This window comes from Xenopus tropicalis, chromosome 8, assembly GCF_000004195.4.
Source record: "Xenopus tropicalis strain Nigerian chromosome 8, UCB_Xtro_10.0, whole genome shotgun sequence".
Classification (NCBI taxonomy): domain Eukaryota; kingdom Metazoa; phylum Chordata; class Amphibia; order Anura; family Pipidae; genus Xenopus; species Xenopus tropicalis.
Genome location: NC_030684.2, coordinates 134,118,282 through 134,136,491, shown reverse-complemented (window position 1 = coordinate 134,136,491; position 18,210 = coordinate 134,118,282). Strand labels below are relative to the sequence as shown.

At 41.3% G+C, this 18,210-nt stretch overlaps 1 protein-coding gene across 1 annotated transcript; it reads left to right on the top strand.

Moving 5' to 3' along the window:
- Nucleotides 1–7,602: 7,602 nt before the first annotated feature.
- On the top strand, nucleotides 7,603–17,167 carry LOC100494930 (zinc-alpha-2-glycoprotein). The gene is made up of 6 exons (XM_004918940.4): nucleotides 7,603–7,707; nucleotides 9,570–9,827; nucleotides 10,803–11,081; nucleotides 13,404–13,676; nucleotides 15,094–15,198; nucleotides 16,812–17,167. The coding sequence occupies exons 1-6, from the start codon at nucleotides 7,644–7,646 to the stop codon at nucleotides 16,862–16,864; spliced, it is 1,032 nt and encodes a 343-aa protein (XP_004918997.1). The 5' UTR covers nucleotides 7,603–7,643; the 3' UTR covers nucleotides 16,865–17,167.
- The last annotated feature ends 1,043 nt before the right edge of the window (nucleotides 17,168–18,210 follow it).

Sequence of the window (18,210 nt, the reverse complement as noted above, 5' to 3'; positions counted from 1 at the left end):
GGCTAAAAAGGCGCGTCAAAAAAAATTGTCGCACGCATTATTTTTGTTTGTGCCGCACAAAATTTTTTAACACATGCAACAATTTGCAACAATTTTTTTGACACGTCATTTTAGCCGTTTCGTGAATTTATCCCCATTTGGCGAAACAAATTTTCGGGCCTGTTCCACAGAAAAATCCGCCAGTGACAAAATGCGGAAATTTGCCACTAATACTGTGTGTCCTCGTGCAACTATAGGGAAGTGCAAGGAACATCTTTGGACCCAAGTACCTTTCATGTATGGCAAAATTGCATTCAACAACGTGCAATTTTGTGAGACTGTAAATTTGCCCTTCTGTCTGTGAGTAATCCTTGGCAATGGTTCATTCAGAAATGGCTTGTGGATTTTTCTATGGGAATTTAATTTTTGAGATATACTGTAATACTATAATGCACTGGTGCCTCCCCCATCAGAGAGCTTTATTGCTATGTCAGTACATTCAGTCCCTTCCCTGTGTTATTCCCTACTGACCCAACCCTTTCTGTTGGTTGGTGTATAGGCGCTTTTTCCGTCAATACCTTTCTTAGTTGTAGAATGTGATTTCACATCCTATCAGGGTCGGACTGGGCCGCCGGGACACCAAGAAAAATCCCGGTGGGCCCCGGTGGCCCAGTCCGACCTTTGCTGGCGCTCCCCCTACTGACTGTTTCTCCCCTGACGCGTTCAATTTATACACGCTGGGGGAGGACGTTGGGTGAGGACCCTGTGGGGGGGTTAGGGGGGCCCCTGGGGGGGGGAGGGGACACAGCTGGCTGGGGCACCTGCAGGGCCCCTGGGGCGGGAGCCCCGGTGGGCCCTGCACCCCCCAGTCCAACCCTGCATCCTATTTCTGCATATAAAATGTATTTTATTGGCAGCTCTGTCATTCCTAGTTTATTGCTAGCGGTTGGATAAAGGAGACTAAGCATGTGTAAAGGTTCCTGTACTTTTGGATGATATAATTTTCAATACAGTATTTTCTACTGAAATTTGTGTTTCCTCTTTGTACTATATTGGATATAAGGGATGTCAGACAGCCTCCTTTAAAGCTTGGTGCTATCAGCTGAGCGAGTGTATTATTATCTATAAAATAATAATGAGCAACATTTCTCGCCAGGCATGGATCACAGCGAAATTCTGCATTTTGCCATTGGTGGATTTTTTTTTCCCCGAAACGCCTGCAAAAATTACCAGTGAAAAAAATTCAGCGAGTGAGGAAAAAGTCACGGTCACATCAGAAAAGTTGCAGTTGCGTCAAAAAAAGTTGCACTCATCAAATACATTGCAGTTGCATCATCGTGTTTCGAAAATTTTTCGCAGTTTCCTGAATGTTTTGCCAAAGCAAACAGATTTGTTCAACACTTATACTGTCTATAGCCTATTGATAATACTGTGTGGCCAGATTGCCCTTAATTTTCTAGCTTAGTGAACACTGTGATTGGTTAAAACAGCAGCTCTGCAATCACCAATGATCTTTGCCACTCCCTGAAAAATGTACTGACACTTTATTATTATTATTATTATTATTATTATTATTAATAATAATAACATGTATTTATATAGCTGTACGTGCTCTTCCTCTGTTCCATACCATTTATATAGGCCCCAAGCCATTGTTCCTTCACCTTCTAGATATGTCCTAGAAAAAAGGCCTACCTTAGGGGTTGAAGTGATGGGGCTTTAGAGTGTAAGCTCCACTGGGGCAGGAATATGTGGGAATGATGTATCATCTCTGTAACGTGCTGTGTAGTGTGTTGGCTTAGTATAAGTAAAGGATAAGAAAATTAATTAATATTAATCACATGCTTAATATGGAAAGAATAAAACAGAAATATTTTTACTATGATTTGTTTCTCTCGCATTATGTGTAACCGGCCATAGGAACCCACAATTTCTTAACGCATTTTTTTTTTATTAGGGACATCCTCTGGAACTTACAAAGGTCTGAAGCAGGAGAATTTCGTTTTACACAGCATAATATCATAGGCCCCATTAAGTGAAGCCCCACTGTATTTGCCTTAGTGGGGCACAATAGCTTTATTTTAGGTAGAATATAGTGTTCCCAGAATGCACTGTGAGACAGAGGAAATATGGACAATAAAAGGCTGAGTTCACTGAGGTTGGAATATTGTGTATAGGTGTTGGGATTGGTAAGTCGCTACCTGGGGAAAAGTGGAGGGGCTATGAGTGAGCTTTCTATCCTGGAAGTGGCAGGGCCGGGGTGAAATCCTGCATTTATATAAGCGCAAATAGGTTTAAGTTAAGGCTCTGTCTAAAGCAGGTTTTCAGGCTGCCAGGGGACCGGGGTTCTGGTGTCAAAAGAACAACCTGTACTTTTTTTTTATTTTCCTTCGTTGTGTGAACTGAAAATTGCCCTATTTCTGTAAAAACCCTGCTTTTACACCGTAAAAAAATCTTATTAAACAATATTTCCCCTGCAGTTCTGCACTCATTAAATGGCCGCCCAGACATATTATTGGCTGATCAGTAAAAAGGTACAGGCACTCAAAAGGTCGATTCACCGAACTAGTCATGTGATTTATTGGTCAAACAACTACACAACATTGTGTGGGGGGGGGTGCCCCTTGGTCAGGTGATAATCTCTACCCGTTTCCCTGATAAATATACATTTATTGGAACAGGAGACAATGTACCTGCTGAGAAGGGAAGGAAGGCCTCATTCTTTAGAAAGTTTCCATCGGAGTCAAGGAATTTGGTTTTGGTCAGCAATGGGATCAACTGGGTGCCCTAGAAGATATATAATAATAAAATAAATTACATTAAAGGAAGAGTTTTTTAGGGGAACAGATCACAAAAAAATACTCTTTTCCTATCAGGAACATCTCAAGGCTTAGCCACGTTGGTAAAGACCAACAAATTCTCCTACACACAATTCAATGGTATATACTGTACCTAAATAACCTATAATACATTATTGCGGCGGCTCCCAGGCAGAACACCATTACATTGCCAACCTTTTTATTAGCTGGGCCCTCACAAGGCAACTAGGGGGAAAGGCATTAGGGAGCTGAACTGTAACTCTACTTTAGTATGTTTTAAAATCACTGGATAGCAGTTGCTCCTAACTACATAAAAGATTTATCAAATGGTGCAGAAGTACTTCCTGAGTAAAGCAATGCATATGAGTGGTGTAGCAAAGGTCAAGTAGTATACAGTGGCCCAGACACCCATATACCGCATGTCGCCCAGACAGAACTTGTGAAGGATTAGTCTCACCGCTCACAAAGATCTCTGTGTAACAATCCCCTCCAGGGACAACACTAGCCTGAGTTCCTTCCCAGTTGGTAGTTCCTTTAGAGAACTAATTCCACACTACTCTCCTTGGTGGAGCCCAATGCTGCCTTTTTCTAAGCTGGCCTGTCTAACTCACAACTCTTATTATTTAAACTGCTATTTATGCTTTACTTCAGTTATGGGTTTCCTGTTCTTTGACTTCTGTAAGGATGAAGATTTCCTTAGGGTCCCAAGTATAATACTGGGGCCTTATGCTCCAAGTTCCCTGTACATCCACCCCTGGTACTAGGTGGGGACTAAAGAAGAAGAGCCGTGTGTTCTCATACATTATATAAACTGTGGACAGGAATTAATCACATTAATAACATTTCTGGGCCAATTGGGAAACCTCCCTTCCACAGGGCATAGGTAACAGAACCAGAACTTACTGACCAGTAGTGGAAGTTAACCCCCCGGGTCCCCTACAGCTGTATAGAATATTTTATGCATATAATATTTTTTCAAAACTGTTGTAAATAATTGTATTTTTTTTTTTAATAAGGAAGCCGATTGTATGAGCTAAAGAGGGGCGGTTTAAATAGCAGGAAAAAGAGTGCAAAATATGGGGTCTCAAAATGAGTGCAGGGATTTTGGAAGAACAATTAAAACAGAACCACATAGCAATATTTAGAAATTGTAGAGGGAGCTTCCATGGTGGTTACTCTGCCAAGGTAAAGAACCCTTCAGATCTCAGTTCTGCATCTTTATTTTATCAAATAAACCCAATAGGGCTGTTCTGCCCCCAATAAGGAGTAATTATATCTTAGTTGGGATCAAGTACAGGTCCTGTTTTATTATTACAGAGAAAAGGGAATCATTTAACCATTAAATAAACCCAATAGGGCTGTTCTGCCCCCAATAAGGGGTAATTATATCTTAGTTGGGATCAAGTACAGGTACTGTTTTATTATTACAGAGAAAAGGGAATCATTTAACCATTAAATAAACCCAATAGGGCTGTTCTGACCCCAATAAGGGGTAATTATATCTTAGTTGGGATCAAGTACAGGTACTGTTTTATTATTACAGAGAAAAGGGAATCATTTAACCATGAAATAAACCCAATAGGGCTGTTCTGCCCCCAATAAGGGGTAATTATATCTTAGTTGGGATCAAGTACAGGTACTGTTTTATTATTACAGAGAAAAGGGAATCATTTAACCATTAAATAAACCCAATAGGGCTGTTCTGCCCCAATAAGGGGTAATTATATCTTAGTTGGGATCAAGTACAGGTACTGTTTTATTATTACAGAGAAAAGGGAATCATTTAACCATGAAATAAACCCAGTAGGGCTGTTCTGCCCCCAATAAGGGGTAATTATATCTTAGTTGGGATCAAGTACAGGTACTGTTTTATTATTACAGAGAAAAGGGAATCATTTAACCATTAAATAAACCCAATAGGGCTGTTCTGTCCCCAATAAGGGGTAATTATATCTTAGTTGGGATCAAGTACAGGTACTGTTTTATTATTACAGAGAAAAGGGAATCATTTAACAATGAAATAAACCCAATAGGGCTGTTCTGCCCCCAATAAGGGGTAATTATATCTTAGTTGGGATCAATTACAGGTACTGTTTTATTATTACAGAGAAAAGGGAATCATTTAACAATGAAATAAACCCAATAGGACTGTTCTGCCCCAATAAGGGGTAATTATATCTTAGTTGGGATCAAGTACAGGTACTGTTTTATTATTACAGAGAAAAGGGAATCATTTAACCATTAAATAAACCCAATAGGGCTGTTCTGCCCCCAATAAGGGGTAATTATATCTTAGTTGGGATCAAGTACAGGTACTGTTTTATTATTACAGAGAAAAGGGAATCATTTAACCATTAAATAAACCCAATAGGGCTGTTCTGCCCCCAATAAGGGGTAATTACAGTGGTGTGAAAAACTATTTGCCCCCTTCCTGATTTCTTATTCTTTTGCATGTTTGTCACACAAAATGTTTCTGCTCATCAAACACATTTAACTATTAGTCAAAGATAACACAAGTAAACACAAAATGCAGTTTTTAAATGAGGGTTTTTATTATTTAGGGAGAAAAAAAATCCAAACCTACATGGCCCTGTGTGAAAAAGTAATTGCCCCCTGAACCTAATAACTGGTTGGGCCACCCTTAGCAGCAATAACTGCAATCAAGCGTTTGCGATAACTTGCAACGAGTCTTTTACAGCGCTCTGGAGGAATTTTGGCCCACTCATCTTTGCAGAATTGTTGTAATTCAGCTTTATTTGAGGGTTTTCTAGCATGAACCGCCTTTTTAAGGTCATGCCACAACATCTCAATAGGATTCAGGTCAGGACTTTGACTAGGCCACTCCAAAGTCTTCATTTTGTTTTTCTTCAGCCATTCAGAGGTGGATTTGCTGGTGTGTTTTGGGTCATTGTCCTGCTGCAGCACCCAAGATCGCTTCAGCTTGAGTTGACGAACAGATGGCCGGACATTCTCCTTCAGGATTTTTTGGTAGACAGTAGAATTCATGGTTCCATCTATCACAGCAAGCCTTCCAGGTCCTGAAGCAGCAAAACAACCCCAGACCATCACACTACCACCACCATATTTTACTGTTGGTATGATGTTCTTTTTCTGAAATGCTGTGTTACTTTTACGCCAGATGTAACGGGACACGCACCTTCCAAAAAGTTCAACTTTTGTCTCGTCGGTCCACAAGGTATTTTCCCAAAAGTCTTGGCAATCATTGAGATGTTTTTTAGCAAAATTGAGACGAGCCTTAATGTTCTTTTTGCTTAAAAGTGGTTTGCGCCTTGGAAATCTGCCATGCAGGCCGTTTTTGCCCAGTCTCTTTCTTATGATGGAGTCGTGAACACTGACCTTAATTGAGGCAAGTGAGGCCTGCAGTTCTTTAGATGTTGTCCTGGGGTCTTTTGTGGCCTCTCGGATGAGTTGTCTCTGCGCTCTTGGGGTAATTTTGGTCGGCCGGCCACTCCTGGGAAGGTTCACCACTGTTCCATGTTTTTGCCATTTGTGGATAATGGCTCTCACTGTGGTTCGCTGGAGTCCCAAAGCTTTAGAAATGGCTTTATAACCTTTACCAGACTGATAGATCTCAATTACTTTTTTTCTCATTTGTTCCTGAATTTCTTTGGATCTTGGCATGATGTCTAGCTTTTGAGGTGCTTTTGGTCTACTTCTCTGTGTCAGGTAGCTCCTATTTAAGTGATTTCTTGATTGAAACAGGTGTGGCAGTAATCAGGCCTGGGGGTGACTACAGAAATTGATATTGAAATTGAAAATTGAAATTGATAAACCACAGTTAAGTTATTTTTTAACAAGGGGGGCAATCACTTTTTCACACAGGGCCATGTAGATTTGGAGTTTTTTTTCTCCCTTAATAACGTAAACCTTCATTTAAAAACTGCATTTTGCGTTCAATTATGTTATCTTTGACTAATAGTTAACGGTTTTTGATGAGCAGAAACATTTAAGTGTGACAAACATGCAAAAGAATAAGAAATCAGGAAGGGGGCAAATAGTTTTTCACACCACTGTATATCTTAGTTGGGATCAAGTACAGGTACTGTTTTATTATTACAGAGAAAAGGGAATCATTTAATCATTAAATAAACCCAATAGGACTGTTCTGCCCCCAATAAGGGGTAATTATAACTTAGTTGGGATCAAGTACAGGTACTGTTTTATTATTACAGAGAAAAGGGAATCATTTAATCATTAAATAAACCCAATAGGACTGTTCTGCCCCCAATAAGGGGTAATTATAACTTAGTTGGGAGAAATTATGCCAGTGTGAAACCACAAATATTCTGCAATTTATCAAGAGACTTTACTTTTGCCAAGGGACATGTTGCCAGGTTGAAGCCAGAGAACTAACAGTGTAAGTTGCAGGGACTTTTGCCTTTCATTCTTAACTACAGTTAAGGCAAAAATACACTGGTGATTTTTTGCAGAGAATTTACAGCAGCTAAATGTCAGCACATTGAGCTTGCAAGAGTGTAGTTACAATTTTAAGTAAATAAACCAGTAGAATATGTGCACTTTAGTCAATATGACCCTAAGTGCAAGACTGAGCACACAGTATCAAAATCTTGTAGTTTGCACAATTTTTTTTTACAATATACATCCCTTCCTGCACAGGGGAAACAAGCCAAATATGTTTTCTCTTCTGTTATTTCATTAGGGCCCCTGTTAATGTAAATATACTTTCCCTTTTCTGCCCAGCAACTATGCCTGAGAAGGCTTCTGCTTTCCCATTGGAGAGATCACGTAACCCTGCCCAATCAGTGGAAAAATTTGACTCACAAAAGTGAAACTAACATTCCATTGTGTGAATATAACGGGAACATGGCTGGTATCCTCCCTCTGGTGTTTCTGATCTTTAGCCTGGGGACTTCTGTTGTGTATTCTGGTGAGTAATAATAATATTATCATGGATAATAACTAAGAAGATAATGATAATAATTAAGAAGCTAATTAATATCATGTTAGTATATTGTTATATCTACAAGTAGAAACAATAACAAAAGAATATCCATGACTTGCTTGCTAGTAGCTGGAATAATTATTTACTTTTATGCATTGATTTTATACAACCGGACACAAATATACACACAACTACATGCAAAGACAAACACCCCCCAACCCCCGGTGAGAATATTCTGGCAAGAAGTCCCACCCTTTTTAGTTTTTTTAAGGTTACAGATACTTGGTCAGACAGTGGCCCTTATCTACAGTATTTATTCACTGAGGTCCTGAGTTTGAATCTGACCTAGGCACTATCTGCAATAAGTCTGTATGTGCTCCCCATGTCTGCGTGGGTTTCTTGTAGGTACTCTGCATATTAGTAGGTAACGTAGTAACTTAGTAAGTTAGGTTGAAAAAAGATGTACACCCATCACGTTCAACCATAATGCCTATATATAACCTGCCTAACTGCTAGTTGATCCAGAGGAAGGCAAAAACCCCATCTGAAGCCTCTAATTTGCCGCAGAGGGGAAAAACTCCTTCCTGACTCCACGATGGCAATCGGACCAGTCCCTGGATCTCTTAGGTGGCCCTAAGAGAATCTAAGGATAATAAACAAGCACTGTAAAGCCCTGTGTAAGATGTCTGTGTGATATAAATTGGGAATAATAATTATATAAAACTAATGATACAGTATAAAACTATACTGGTACTGTACCTACACCATGACAGGCTTTGGACACACACATCCACCATCATGCCTAAGGAGTTTAGGCACCTAAACTTTCTACACTTTATTTTAGAAATTAAACCTATACATATATATATATAGTAGGTCCTTAACTCGCTCTCATGTTAACTTTTCCTTAACCCATAGAAAGACAAATCATACAGCTCTCCTAAGAACTCCAAAAGTTTATCTTGATGTGGCACAATGTGAAATTGCGTTTTTTTTGGATATATATCTGCATTAATCCCCCCTTTTTTCTTATTTCAGTTGACCCCCCCTCCTGTTTAATAATGACATTAATAAAGATTAAAAAAGAAAAAAAAAATGGAGTTTAGGAACCCAAGGTTTTTCACTGGCTGCACAGGACCAACCATTTAAAGTGCCCGACCAACTTTTCAGAACATGAATATTTTCCAAATTTCACTGCCCTATCTTTTACCCTATTGCAAATAATTCAGCTTCCCGACGAATTTCCGCATTTCACCATTGGCAGATTGTTTCGCAAAAAGGGCACAAAACTTTGCCACAGGAAAATTCACTGCGCGGCAAACAAAGTCGAGCGGCAAAAAAAAATTTGTTGCAAGTGGGATGGCATACGTGGCGCCGAAATCGCCAACGTTTCCTCTCAAGGCAACTTCAGCGACGCGCCGCGTATGCCATCCCACCGGCGATTTACATTCTAGCTGGTGGGATGGCATTTTGGGGAGATTAGTCGCCCGCGACAAGGGAGATTTGTCGCACTGTGACTAATCTCCCCGTCTGCCATGGCCCTTAGGGTGAAGACACACAGAGTTACTAGTAGCAGCTACTTGTCGTGGCTATTAAAAAAGACAAGGATGATCATTTACTGATAACTGAAAAAAAAGTCTTAGTAGCGGCGACTAATCTTCCCGTCTGTCACGGCCCTAAATCATTTCTTACTATTCATCCATAGTATTATAATTATATTGACTTTATTATCTGTTTTTTATTTTTTTTCTTTACCAAGATGTACATAAATTGGGAGGATTACAGGGTATACTTGAGTAATATTGAGAATTAACCTTTTATATTGTTTTATACTGTTTTCCCTGCAGGGAGCCACACGCTGAAGCTTTACATAACTAAGCTCACAGCTCCGTACCCCGGTCTCCCGGACTACCTGCACATGGCGTATGTGGACGATCTGCGCTACGCCCGCTACAACAAAGAGATCAATCGCTGTGAGTACTGGATCCCAGCGCTGGGCGCCAAGTGGGAACCCATGACCATGCAGAAGAATTACATGCACAATTTTGAGATTTCCCATCATCAGAAAACCAAATTATTAACTGATCTTTATAACAAGACATCCGGTGAGTCCATATTTGCCCACCTGTACAGGTGACTGTTCAATTTCAATTGCTGATTGGTTGCTATAGGCAACATCACCAGTGATGGCTTACACACTATAATAAATAAGCAACTAAATGTGGTGTTAGCAGTAGAGCTGAACTACAGTTGTGATTCTGTTATTCTATGAATTATTCTATAACAATTGTATTGTGCTACTTAAACCAATTTATAGTTGTGACTTTAACGGTCTACATGTACCAGTATAGGATAAGTTATCTGGAACCCATTATTCAAAAAGCTCCGAAATACAGAATGACTGTCCCATAGATTTTATTTTAATCAAATAAATTAAGTTTTCAGAAAAATAGTTCTTTATAATAATAATAATACAGTACCTTTATAAGTAAATTATTTTTTGATAGACTTGGGGTCGAACTGGGGGTGCAGGGCCCACTGGGGCTTCTGCCTTAGGGGCCCCTGTACCCCCCACCGCCTTCACCCCCCCCTCCTGCAGAGGCCCCCAACACCCTCCCCCCCTCCCTGAGCACTCCTAAAAGAAACTTACCTGCGGTATATCGGGGGAGGGAGACGGCAGATCGCGGGAGTGCCCTGGGGGATTGGATCTGGGCCTCCAGGGCCAACCGAGTTTTTTTCTGGTACCCCAGCGGCCCAGTTTGATGCTGGATAGACTTAAGCTATGGAAATCCAATTTACGGAAAGATCCCTTATCTGGAAAACCCCAGGTCCCACGCATACTGGATAACAGGTCCCATACCTGTAATAAAAATAGCAAAGTTTGCTACTGGTCTTTTATCTTATAACAACCAATTTATAAGGCAGCTTTAACTGGTCGACTGATTGAAAGAAAAGATCTGATTGGTTGCTATGATTTACTAGAGCTGTACAAACCATCTGCCTTTATTACATTATCTGTTTCTGGAACACAATGGAATTATTACACTGAGTATTTATGAGTCAGTACATCTGTGTTGCAGGTAAGGATGCCATTCATGTTTACCAGACAAAATCTGCCTGTGAGATGCATGAAGACGGTACCATTACTGCATATCAGGAGGTGGCATTTGATGGGAAGGAGCTGATAGCCTATGATTATCAGACGGGAACTTTTATCCCTACAACACCAGAGGCTCAAATTGTCGCCCAGATTTGGAATAAAAATTATGCCAAGATAGAAAAGATTTTCCTGGAAAAATTCTGCACTAATCGTTTATCGAAGTATCTCAATGCATTAGCAAGCGATCTGGAGAAATTAGGTGAGATTACAGACTAATGTTAAGCTATTCAAGGGGAAATGGCATAAGGGTGTATTTGCCGGAGACATACAGTATTAGGGGGTCCACGACCACAGCTGCTGTGTGCAAATTTGGTTGGACATTGCCATGTTTCTTTTACCCAGAAAGAAGCATTTTCCCCACATCATTCCAGTGTTACTGAGTGGACAATGTGGCCGACTCAATCTCTTTTCTGTGCGGGAATATCAAACAGATACTCTGCCTGCCCTACCCTGCCTGTGTGTGCCATACTCTGCCTGCCCTATGCTGCCTGTGTGTGCCATACTCTGCCTGCCCTATGCTGTGTGTGTGCCATACTGTGCCTGCCCTATGCTGCCTGTGTGTGCCATACTGTGCCTGCCCTACCCTGCCTGTGTGTGCCATACTCTGCCTGCCCTATGCTGCCTGTGTGTGCCATACTCTGCCTTCCCTATGCTGCCTGTGTGTGCCATATTCTGTCTGCCCTATGCTGCCTGTGTGTGCCATACTCTGCCTTTCCTATGCTGCCTGTGTGTGCCATACTCTGTCTGCCCTATGCTGCCTGTGTGTGCCATACTCTGCCTTTCCTATGCTGCCTGTGTGTGCCATACTCTGCCTGCCCTATGCTGCCTGTGTGTGCCATACTCTGCCTTCCCTATGCTGCCTGTGTGTGCCATACTCTGTCTGCCCTATGCTGCCTGTGTGTGCCATACTCTGCCTTTCCTACCCTGCCTGTGTGTGCCATATTCTGCCTGCCCTATGCTGCCTGTGTGTGCCATACTCTGTCTGCTCTATGCTGCCTGTGTGTGCCATACTCTGTCTGCCCTATGCTGCCTGTGTGTGCCATACTCTGCCTGCCCTGTGCTGCCTGTGTGTGCCTTACTCAGCCTGCCCTATGCTGCCTGTGTGTGCCATACTCTGCCTGCCCTATGCTGCCTGTGTGTTTCATACTCTGCTTGCCCTATGCTGCCTGTGTGTTTCATACTCTGCTTGCCCTATGCTGCCTGTGCCATAGGATTATGGCCTGAGATTACATTTTTAAACAATACAGAGGGATTACGGGCTGAATCTGAGGTGATAACCATGCAGGGGGCCAGTTAATTTCAGTACTGATACCATTTAAAGATTACACAAAGCTTTAAATCATTGGGCAGCTCTGATTTAGAAAATCACACTAAAAATCTTAGAAGCTTTTAGAGTCAGCTAAAAGAAAAGAAAAAAATATAGAACTGAGAAACTTGGTTGTACAATCGCAGCTATTAGAGGAGGAAAGACCCTTGAATGATAAAATACAAATAATCAATTTATCCTCTTTTAATTTAGACCAGAGATATATCCCATTATTGGAAAAGGGACTGGGTTTTGTTCCCAAAATAAATGTTGACATTATTGAGTGGGTCAAGTTTGAGAGCAAATTAACTTTACAAAAACACTTTAAAGCTAAAAAATCTAAAGCAACAGTTGGGATTAAATGTCATTTTTTCCACTATTGAGATTTTAGAAGATCTACTAACGAAGTAAGCTTTATCAGAAAGGTCTATGTAAATACAGCTATAAGCACTCACAGAAACGCTGCACTGAGTCCTCTGTCAAAAGAAACAGGATTTGTTGTCTCTTTGTTTTCCTGTGCCAGAGACACACAGCTCTCTCCTCTCTCCTGCTCCCCCCCCCCCCTCCAGAAATGTGTGATCTAAGCCAATCAGCAGGAAGCTTCCTCATAGTCTTACGAACTGAGCATGTACACGGGTCTTGGTCTTGGTGCAGGAGTGAGGCATTATGGGAAATTTCTTTACACATTTCAGCGTTTTCTTTTCTTATGAGGCTTCTGATCATCTGAACAGGTGAAATATGGGGAGACTTAAGGGCACTATTGAGACAACTGAAGGTACTGTATGCCTGCAGCTTGAGATTAACTCTTTATTAGCCTTTCCTTCTCCTTTAATATTCAAGTCATTTTTCAGTTTTTGAGGTTAATTCGAAATGTGTCATACTGGTTGAAAACAAAAGGTAGAATGAGATTTTATTACATTTTGGTTTTTGAGTTTTTTCATTAGAAAAAATCCCGCAAAAACGAGAATTTGAACAAATCTGCCTGTTAATGTAACTAATCAAAGACCATTACTAGAAAGATTGTGCTAGAACTGTGCAATAGTGAATCTATGGAAATAAAGCAAGATGGTGGAGGTAATTTTATCCTAATGAATAAAGAGAATTATAAACTGATTCAATTGGCTCTGGTAAACCATGGCAAGCATCTTCATTTTTATTGTTTTTGTTATTTTTATTTACATTTTACAACAATTTTTTTCTTGCTTTTTATTCCAGTTCCCCCCAAAGTGAAGGTTTCCAGCTCAGAGTCAGAGAGTGGCACCAAACTGCACTGCCGGGTGTATGGGTTCTACCCCCGAGATGTGGAAGTGAAGTGGATAAAGAATGGGAGAGATGAGATTCACTCAGAGGAGGCAGCACAGATCCTGCCAAACCCTGATGGCACCTATCAGATCAGAGTCAGTGTGGGGGTAACACCAGAGGGGGGCGCCACTTACTCCTGCCATATAGATCACAGCAGCTTGGAGAAGACACTGGTTGTTCCCTTTGGTGAGTGACTTTATGGCCTATTGACATAATAGGGATCTAGCAGAGTAAGTGTCACTTGTGCTTGATATAATATAGCGAGTTTTAGGCTATGGTGGTGCCTAAAACTGGCTATTAGAGGGCTACATTACACTAAACTGTTAGTATATGGTGTGCCTAGTGGGCATGGTCCATAAATATAGGTTACAGATTGAGAATAAGCCTAGTTGCTATCCATGTTGCGGTCATGTTGCTCCTATTGAATATCCTTGTCACTGCCAAATACATCCATTCCATCTCTTTGGTATTGTATAGGTTCCTAAAGGGCCATTGCCAACTAGGTATATAGATTTTTAATAAAAGGTAAATAACTACACCCACACACCAAACACTTAATGTTAAAACACTGGTGTGAGCAAGAAGATCAGATGGAGCTTACCTGAACACAGGGATTGATTGATTGATTGATTGATTGGGTTTATTAAATTTTTAAATTATTTTTTAGTTGACTTAAGGTGTGGAGATACAAATTACAGAAAGACCCCTTATCCGGAAAACCCACAGGTCCCAAGCATTCTGCATAATGGGTCCCATACCTGTTCTGTTTTATTATTACAGAGAAAAGGGAATCATTTAACCATGAAATAAACCCAATAGGGCTGTTCTGCCCCAATAAGGGGTAATTATATCTTAGTTGGGATCAAGTACAGGCACTGTTTTATTATTACAGAGAAAAGGGAATCATTTAACCATGAAATAAACCCAATAGGGCTGTTCTGCCCCCAATAAGGGGTAATTATATCTTAGTTGGGATCAAGTACAGGTACTGTTTTATTATTACAGAGAAAAGGGAATCATTTAACCATTAAATAAACCCAATAGGGCTGTTCTGCCCCAATAAGGGGTAATTATATCTTAGTTGGGATCAAGTACAGGTACTGTTTTATTATTACAGAGAAAAGGGAATCATTTAACCATTAAATAAACCCAATAGGGCTGTTCTGCCCCAATAAGGGGTAATTATATCTTAGTTGGGATCAAGTACAGGTACTGTTTTATTATTACAGAGAAAAGGGAATCATTGAAGCTTTTTGGATAACAGGTTTCCGGATAAGTGATCCCATGCCTATATTGCTAATATCAGCACCTTCTGCCCTATTAATTAGAAAAAAATGAACTAAGGGGCAGATTCAGTAAAGGTCATCCTATTTTTAACTGTTAAAAATCGTGGATTCTAATGGGATTTTTAAAACTAATTTATCAAACTGATAAATACACTTCTAAAAATCCCATAGGAATGAATAGAAAGTGGGAGAGTGTTCCTGTGGGAGCTCTAATCTCACAGTTTGATAAACCTGCCCTTAAGTATAGGATAAAGACATTATCTTTGTTTAAAACTTTTTTTTTACACCGTTCCCTTTTTTTCATTCCCAATACACAGAATACAACAATAGGAGCATTTTGTACATCATCATCCCCATCTGTGCGGCACTGCTCCTCCTTATGATTGGCCTGGGGCTATTTCTATTCAAAAAGGGAAAAAAAGGTATGTTTTTTTATCATAAAATATTTATATGTTGAATATAAAACTCACTTTTCACCAGAAAGTCACTCTAATGGTGCAGCATATAGTTACACTTGGGTAGGTCAGAGACAGGTCAGTGACAGGTCAGAGACATAGGCAGGTCAGAGACATAGGCAGGTCAGAGACATAGGCAGGTCAGAGACATAGGCAGGTCAGAGACATAGGCAGGTCAGAGGCATAGGCAGGTCAGAGACATAGGCAGGTCAGAGGCATAGGCAGGTCAGAGACATAGGCAGGTCAGAGACATAGGCAGGTCAGAGACATAGGCAGGTCAGAGACATAGGCAGGTCAGAGACATAGGCAGGTCAGAGGCATAGGCATGTCAGAGACATAGGCAGGTCAGAGACATAGGCAGGTCAGAGGCATAGGCAGGTCAGAGACATAGGCAGGTCACAGACATAGGCAGGTCAGAGACATAGGCAGGTCAGAGACATAGGCAGGTCAGAGGCATAGGCATGTCAGAGACATAGGCAGGTCAGAGACATAGGCAGGTCAGAGACATAGGCAGGTCAGAGACATAGGCAGGTCAGAGACATAGGCAGGTCAGAGACATAGGCAGGTCAGAGGCATAGGCAGGTCAGAGACATAGGCAGGTCAGAGGCATAGGCAGGTCAGAGGCATAGGCAGGTCAGAGGCATAGGCAGGTCAGAGACATAGGCAGGTCAGAGGCATAGGCAGGTCAGAGGCATAGGCAGGTCAGAGACATAGGCAGGTCAGAGACATAGGCAGGTCAGAGACATAGGCAGGTCAGAGGCATAGGCAGGTCAGAGGCATAGGCAGGTCAGAGACATAGGCAGGTCAGAGACATAGGCAGGTCAGAGGCATAGGCAGGTCAGAGACATAGGCAGGTCAGAGACATAGGCAGGTCAGAGACATAGGCAGGTCAGAGACATAGGCAGGTCAGAGACATAGGCAGGTCAGAGGCATAGGCAGGTCAGAGACATAGGCAGGTCAGAGACATAGGCAGGTCAGAGACATAGGCAGGTCAGAGGCATAGGCAGGTCAGAGACATAGGCAGGTCAGAGGCATAGGCAGGTCAGAGACATAGGCAGGTCAGAGACATAGGCAGGTCAGAGGCATAGGCAGGTCAGAGACATAGGCAGGTCAGAGGCATAGGCAGGTCAGAGGCATAGGCAGGTCAGAGACATAGGCAGGTCAGAGGCATAGGCAGGTCAGAGGCATAGGCAGGTCAGAGACATAGGCAGGTCAGAGACATAGGCAGGTCACACAGTCTCATAAGCAACTTGGGCACAAGGGGAACTTCCCTTAAATAACGCAGCCGTAAAATCCATCCTCACCTTTTCTTACTAAGCCAGCATAAGGCTAATACATGATAAAGGAGTCGCCAGATGAAAGGCCTACGCAACAGTTTAGCTTTCCGCGGGCGACTAACTCGCTCCATGTAACATTAGCCTAACTATAATTAAATGGCTGTGGCTTTATGGGAAGCCATGATTATTGGACAATTATGGAACTGCCAAATCCTGCAAAGAGTAGTTTGCACTTACTGTTGGGTGTTTCTTGTTCAAATGATCATTGCTCATGGGGAATAAATAACATTCTTTCTATTTCAGACCCCAATGGCAGCTATCAGAGTGGGAGCACGGAGACGGACATTGAAAATTGAACTATAAAGAGACAGTTTGCATATACTGATATCACTATGGGGTTGTTTGTAACCAATATCTGTGTGAGCTTTTCTTCTTAAATTATTACACACAGACAGCATTGGTTACACCAGAGTCAAGATTGTTTGAAGTTGTTATTCCACATTGGCACATAATAATGGGCTGATTAACCAGTTCTTGACCAAACAAGCCAACGTCTCCCCACATGCAGATGGTCTGTATTTTTATTGCACAGCGCTGTGGAATATCTTGGGGCTATATAAATACATGTTATTAATAATAATAAAGTGTATATTTTTCAAGGAGTGGCAAAGATCATTGGTGATTGCAGAGCTGCTGTTTTAACCAATCACAGTGTTCACTAAGCTAAAAATTAAGGGCAATCTGGCCACACAGTATTATCAATAGGCTATAGACAGTATAAGTGTTGAGCAAATCTGTTTGCTTTGGCAAAAAATTCGGGAAACTGTGGAGAATTTTCGAAACACGGCTACCGCATGATGGAACCGCAATGTATTTGACGCAAGTGCAACTTTTTTGATGCAACTGCAACTTTTTTGATGCGACCGTGACTTTTTTTCTCACTCACCAAATTTTTTTCACTGGGAATTTTTGCGGGCGTTTCGGGCAAAAAATATCCACCAATGTTATTTTTGTACACCAAAGTTACACATGGCAAAGCTATGCTAAAAACAGATCAGGAACACTGATACAGGGATAAAATGCGATAAAACCACAAAAATTGTGCAAATATAAGTCACATGACAGTGTACTCAGTGGTCAGAATATCTGATCCAATAGTCACATTGTTAAAATAAACAGTTTTTAAGGAAAAGAAACTAAAAACAAAGTGGTAAAATGAAAAAAAAAAAAAAGTGTTTGTGTATACATGTGTGTGAACATATGTTAAAGTTGTGTGACAGTGTGTATATGAGTGTATATAAATGTGTGTGTGTAAAATGAAAAAAAAAAAAAACTGCTAAAGTGTGTGCTGTAAGTGTGTGTAAATGTATGTAAGTGTGTGTGTGTAAGTGTGTGTGTGCAAAAATAAAAATACTTTACCTGTCCTGAAGTACCGATCGCAGTCCTGGTCCTCCTGCTGCATCCTGGAGTCAGGGGCCGGTGCTTGGGGGGAAGCAGGAAGTGGGGCAAAGCAGCAGACGTGATGCAATCGTGTCTGGTGCTGTTTGTAGGAGGGTCCTGTGACAATCGCGTTGCACAGCCGACATGACAGCTCGTTGCCCAGGGGGCCGTCATCGCTAGAAACTCTCTGCAGTGGCGGTGAGTAGCCTTTATCTGCCAACGACGTATCTCATACATCGTTAGCAGAAAAAAGGTTAAGTAG

Coding starts and splice junctions, on each gene's coding strand:
- LOC100494930 (XM_004918940.4), top strand. CDS start 7,644: ATGGCTGGTATCCTCCCTCTGGTGTTTCTGATCTTTAGCCTGGGGACT. Junction 9,828..10,802: donor TCTTTATAACAAGACATCCG/GTGAGTCCATAT, acceptor TCTGTGTTGCAG/GTAAGGATGCCATTCATGTT. Junction 15,199..16,811: donor ATTCAAAAAGGGAAAAAAAG/GTATGTTTTTTT, acceptor TTTCTATTTCAG/ACCCCAATGGCAGCTATCAG.